Source organism: Brachyhypopomus gauderio, chromosome 17, assembly GCF_052324685.1.
Source record: "Brachyhypopomus gauderio isolate BG-103 chromosome 17, BGAUD_0.2, whole genome shotgun sequence".
In the NCBI taxonomy this organism is placed as follows: domain Eukaryota; kingdom Metazoa; phylum Chordata; class Actinopteri; order Gymnotiformes; family Hypopomidae; genus Brachyhypopomus; species Brachyhypopomus gauderio.
In genome coordinates this window covers 13,218,359-13,224,430 of record NC_135227.1, presented here as the reverse complement: position 1 = coordinate 13,224,430, position 6,072 = coordinate 13,218,359, and the positions used below count along the sequence as shown (strand labels likewise).

General features: G+C 38.3%; 1 protein-coding gene across 1 annotated transcript; it reads left to right on the top strand.

The window, feature by feature from the left end:
- Positions 1-899: 899 nt before the first annotated feature.
- LOC143480872 (required for drug-induced death protein 1) lies at positions 900-3,591 on the top strand. Its single transcript, XM_076978730.1, has 2 exons — positions 900-1,518; positions 1,942-3,591. Exons 1-2 carry the CDS (start codon positions 1,180-1,182, stop codon positions 2,062-2,064), a joined length of 462 nt encoding a protein of 153 aa, XP_076834845.1. The 5' UTR covers positions 900-1,179; the 3' UTR covers positions 2,065-3,591.
- Positions 3,592-6,072: the final 2,481 nt, after the last annotated feature.

The window sequence follows — 6,072 nt, the reverse complement described above, 5'->3', positions numbered from 1 at the left end:
AAACTCTGTTGTTATGATGACTGGAAAGAGCATAAATAAACCTTTTTAAAATGGCACACAGTGTTTTGGTTTGTGATGCTTGAGAACATGTAATGCTTATATAAGGGACTTTCTAAATGGCATAGTTCAGCTCATTTAACAGCTTCATAACAGAAGATATTTAAGACACTTTAAGACAGTGTTTAGATGACGTAGACCAGTAGTTCAAAAGTGTTAATGGCTGTATATGCCTGCAAGCTGATATAGCCTAAATGTTTCCTAAATTTTATAGCCTAAACGTGTCTGTCTTCACACTTATCTCTAGAACAGGAGAAACAGGAGACATATTTCTCCACTTTTTTATATTTTCGTTGACAAACAAAAGCTATACAAGAGTCCCATCATAATAAACCAATTTTTACCTTTATCGTGTAAAAATGCTGGCCCGGTAAACTCTACCGAGGTCCACCCATAACGTGGAAATGCCTCTCATCCATAAAGTGAGTGTACCTCCATAGTGTGTGAACTTTGGTCAGTTTAGGCCTGTAAACCTGAGTCATAAAATGTGATTAAGAAAGCTAACGCTAGGAGTAGCTACTACCTGCTCAAGTATCAGTCGACTTAATGTTAATTGATGTAGACAGCAAACATTATAGTCATACAAATTACCTAATAAATCTGTAATTTAGTATGGAGCCCTTAACATTTCTTTACACCACTATCTGAGACAGACGATTGGGCACTACATTAAAAATAACAAACAATAAATAATAATATAATTTTTTTCTGAGCTAGAGGATGTTGTATAGGACGACATAGCGCACGCACGCACACACACACACACACACACACACACACACACACACACTAGCTGAAAACTAGCTAGGAAACTAGTTGAATTCTAATTTTCACTAGCTGACAATGACAATATTCCGGGCATCAGATTCGCTTGGGTACCAGGTAGCCTGGGTACACCTGGTAGAATATTCATTTATCTCTCAAACTCGAAATGCCACCGTGATCTAGCCAAATATTATGTGCACTCATCAGTATTGGTATCTTCTTTTATTTCTCTACCAGCAACACACGCTTCTATGAACTTTTATTAGAACGAAATGACTTGATTCTGCAGTGCGCATGTTCATTTTCACCTGACACACTTACCGCTTGCCGACGTCTTCCTGGCTTACATTTGGAAAAATGCCACAGGAGAAATTTCGCAAGTTTAAAAGGACATCAAAACATAAAAACGACGAAAAATCTAAAATGATTGACTGTGTTGAGGAGCAATATTCGGAAAAGTCTGAGGGACCGAGGATTAAACACAGTTTGAAAGGACTGAAGACCGTTGGTTCCTCGTCCCGCAAACACAAGGCTGCGAAGTGTGTTCACAGCAAGGAAAAGTCAGCGAAACAAGTTCATATAGCGTTTCTACCGGACAAATATGAACCTTTGGAGGAGGATCAAGACCTAGATATACCGAAAATTGAAAAAGAAGACGCTAAGAAGAAAAACAAAAAACATAAGAAGTTAAGGAATGTACGTGAACAGTTTTATTACGACGACAAGGCAATCAGTTCTGGTGTTGTCCCGGAACTGAAGAATAATTTTGTTTAAGCTTCAGATTAACTGTACTTTTAATACATGTAACTAATTTATACAGAGTTTTAAAGCAATGGACAGTGTGGAAATTGAATTAATTTATGTTGAATTTTTTGTACTGGTTTCGGAATTAATCATTAGACTTTGGTTAATCCCATCCCTTACATCCACCTTAGATGGGTATCTGTATGTTATACAATATTCTCAGTTCAGCGTAATATGCTGCGGGCACATTGTAGTTGGCCTTGTAACAGTCTAAAACAGCCTAGAGGGAAGATTTTAAAAAAGTTTTTACTAATTACTTCATTAGTTAAATTGTAACAAATTTCTCTGCTTATGCAACACCTCCCCCCCCCCCAGAATCTTGGGAAAGCTCTCCGCTATAGCTGGAAGTGTCTGGTGGCTGGACTACAGAGTTTTAGTGCAGCTTATTCCGGACCTCTGGGTGCAGCTGCCACACTTATACCAGAGATCAGAAGGTGAAGACTAGTGCCACCATCTGATCAACCTGATGTTGGGATATGACCACACTACAGACTGGACCAACTCCTCATGTTCCCTGTTATTACGCCCCATAAAGGGAATAATCTGAATGGCCATACTTTTAATTCTACATGATTCCTCAACACACCTGCATGTTTGAGCATCCCTTCAAGAAATCATAAAGCATTCTATAGGTTAGCTAAGCGTGAATTAAATGAACTATGTAAAAAGTGTTATGGTAGAAATTCAAAGGGCCTTGGATTAGTAACCTTTTTCTAGAATCTGTTCTGATCCTGAAGGGCTTTTTTAGTGCATTATTGCTAGGATTATGGAGGTGTGTGGTCTCTGAAGCTGAAAAGGCCCAGATCCTTGTTTTGAAACAAGACCTCACAGCTTGCATTGTGCCTTGTTGTTCTGGGGTGAGTGAAGAGGGTGACCTTTGGTCTGGCACTTAAGACTCGTTGTTCTGGAAAACATCAGATAGTGCATTTCTTCTTTGAGCATGATTTGAGCAGTCAGATAAAAACATGATGTGTCAAGAATATGACTTTATCTAGTGCAGTGACTTAATCACTACATACAGGTTCAGTGTGTACTACTCACTGATCAACGGTATAGGATAACATAACCTATGATGCAGTTGGAAATATGTTTGCTTCCATTACCCCAAGTAGAATTATTCAAGAAGGATCAGCCTTTAATATAGAAAATGACATGTTCACGCTAGGTAAAGAACGTGTGTGTGTTTGTTTGTTTGTTTGTTTTTTTGAATGCCTGAGAAGGATGTAGGATGTTCAAGCAAGATATTTAGGAAGAAAATTAAAAGCAGTTGGAAGGAAGGCCCTGCCAGTATTTATTTGTAATGTGTCATATAACATGTGCTTCTCACTTTATGCAGTTTATATTTTGCTTAAGTTTCACATTTCAAAGAGATTATTTGAAGGAAGCAGGTATAAGTACAATGGAAACAGGAAAGTACAGTAGAAGTATGAAATTTTCATTATGTATGATTCAAAATGCATTTGTAAAGAGTGCTTTCAAGAAACACTTTAAGCACTATGTTTTGTTTTGTTTTTTTGCTTAGTTATTTTTTGTTATTAAAATTGGCTAATATTATGATTTGACACTTTTGTTTTGCCAGACACCACAACAACCAAAGTTGGTTCTGAAGTTTTTAATCTGTATGTGCAACTATATATTGTTGTGGCATCTATTCACCACTGGGTGGCACTATTATGTCAGAAAACAGACAAATTGGATGCAAATTATGAATAGGTCTGTATTATAGGTTTGTAATAGGTAATATATATAGTCTCAATCACAGCAATTATAAATAGCTTTTACAGCAATGAACTTAAGAAATATACAACTGCAGCATTCAAGAGTATCTCTGAAGTAACTGCAGGTGAACAGCATGTAATTGTTTCTTCACAAAGTGATCTAATGTACATGTCTCTTTGTTGTAGGCTAAAACATTGCTCTGATTAAATAAAAATGTGGATGAGCATGAACCCATCCTGCGGTTTTACTTGTTCATTGCAGTTCACTTTTCCCATGTAACTTGTGTAAGATATGTGAGATTACTGTGGGGAGTGAATTAACAAGTGGTCAAAGCAACCTCAAGTCAAGTGAATAATAAACCATGCAAGTCATTTCTTATAGTGTCATCATAACCTCCACTGTCTTGCCTGCATACTGGAATATAGAAATAGCTTGTTTCTGAAACAGGATGACTGCAATCATACATGAGACAGCCGAGTGGTATAATTTATCGAGGTGAGAAGCAGAGAGATATTTCAGTTAGATGGGCCTTGGCAAGATGGTAGTTCACTTATTGAAAAGGTGATTATGGATAATGATTTTTTTTAAGTGTACAAAATCATTCATCTCAAATAAGACATTTTGCAGCAGAGTCAGCTAACTAGTTCATTTCTATCTGTAATGGATATTAGATGAGTTTGAAGAGGCTTTGTTTCACCCGTCTCAGAGGGCCACTTCCTGATATTCTTTGCTGTGTCTTTAGTAGGAAAGAGTGGACGGCTTCCTTGCGTGCTGATGCTGGGACGTCTGCAGCAGGATGTGCAGCTTGGATGTGATCTTCCTCCTCGAGCCCTTTGCACCATGTCTCCTGTCTCCCCCTATCATTGTCATGTTTTCTGGGACATAATGTTTTCATTCATTTATTTAATTCCATTTCAGGCCATGTTTGACAGCAGCCAGAGGTTTCCCCTCTCCTCCCTTTCCTGTCATTACATCAAGCACCTCTGCCAGCCCTGAAACGTCACACCCGGTGGCCCATAAGCCTGCGAACACAAGCTTTTGGATTTTATCAGGAACAGAAGCGATATACTTGATTTCTCAGTACTGTTTAGTCATACTTTTTTTCAATTTGCAGTTCTGCTAATGCTTCTATGGTGTTCTTGATTTAATTTGGTATGTGCATGAGTGACAGTACTAACAGTGAGGTCATCACTAGGCTGGTTGTGTTTTTTATTCATTCATTAGAGCAGGGGTGGGCAATTAATTATTACAAGGGGCCACATGAGAAACCTGAATTGTGTCAGAGGGCCACACAAACAATAATGACGTCATCACAGTGGCTCCGCCCACCTCACGCAAACTTCCGCGAACGGAGGAGGCACTTATACTTGCCGCGTCACATTCTGTGCAGTGTTCTCCAAAACGATGTGTGTTGGTATAAAGAAACACCCCTCAAAAACAGTGGAAGGAACATTTACCTGACCAATTTTAATGTTGCTTTTTGTTTCAGATTTGAAAAGTGCTGGAATTTAGGCTAAATACTTGAAAATGTTTGAAATTGTAACTACTTCGTTTCACAACAAATAGCCATCTGAATGAACAGTTTTCTTGTATTACGTTAACAAATACGAGCCTCTTGTAATTCTAGGACGAAACATGAGAGAACGTGAAGACGTTAAGATTGGGCGTTTTGAAAATAAACAACAATTAAATAATGTGATAAAAAAGCGAATTATTTCGGATCATTTCGAATATATGTATAAATATTTAACTTAATTAAGTTTAACGTGCTGGGAAATATTGAAATGGACCTTGAAAGTGACGTATATAATAATAATAATAGAATTTTATTTATAAGCGCCTTTCAAGACACACAAGGACACTTTACAAGGGAATAAGCAACAAGAGTTTATATAAAACTAAAAATGATTAGAATAAATCACCAACAATTTAAAATAAATTATTAAATAACTAAAAACATTAGAAAGAAGCAGCAGATGAGAAAAGAGACACACACATACACACATATACATAAACACATACACATGTATAAATGCTTTAATTCCACCTTGTAAAGGTGTATGAACCCTGCAAACATGACTTTGTTCATTGCGCTGAAGCGCGGCGCGCGCGCAAAGTTACAAAATTCGTGGGGGGGAACGACCTTGCGAATCAACAGCGCGTGAGACCCTCCGCCACCGCGATTACATAAATTTCGCCGCGCGGACCCTCGCGCCGCTCGCCTCGCGTCAAGTATAAACCTGGCTTAAACCTAGCTTTAAAGCACTTCTACGGCACTTTCAAGGTCCATTTCAATATTTCCCAGCTGACTCAGGTTCTCTCTAAGCTCGGTTTCTGGAACAGTCTGGCCGTAGTTTGCCCAGGTCTGCATTAGAGGCTGGTAGTTCACGGCTCATGATGTTAGATCATGCAAATTTCCATAGCCTGAAAGATATATAACTTGATGAGTATATTCCAGACATTCACTTCCCTTAAGGGTCAAAATTAGGCCTAGAATATCATCTCTGTTAAGATGACAAAATGTTCTTGTTATTAGCGCTGTGTCCTGTTCCAAAACACAAAAATACAAATTGTGTACCCCCATGACCTCTTCACACTAAACTCCTCCATCATGAGCACTATCAGAAGCACCACTACAAACAAGAGTTCTCTTATGTCGTCTTGACTATTTTTCCATAGTCAGCATCATGGCTAGAAAAGATTTGTTTCCCAGGGTTCCTCAGTAAT

Excerpts from the sequence above, each read along its gene's own strand:
- LOC143480872 (XM_076978730.1), top strand. The coding sequence starts at position 1,180 with ATGCCACAGGAGAAATTTCGCAAGTTTAAAAGGACATCAAAACATAAA. Across the intron at positions 1,519-1,941 it reads AACATAAGAAGTTAAGGAAT|AATCTTGGGAAAGCTCTCCG; the intron begins GTACGTGAACAG and ends CCCCCCCCCCAG.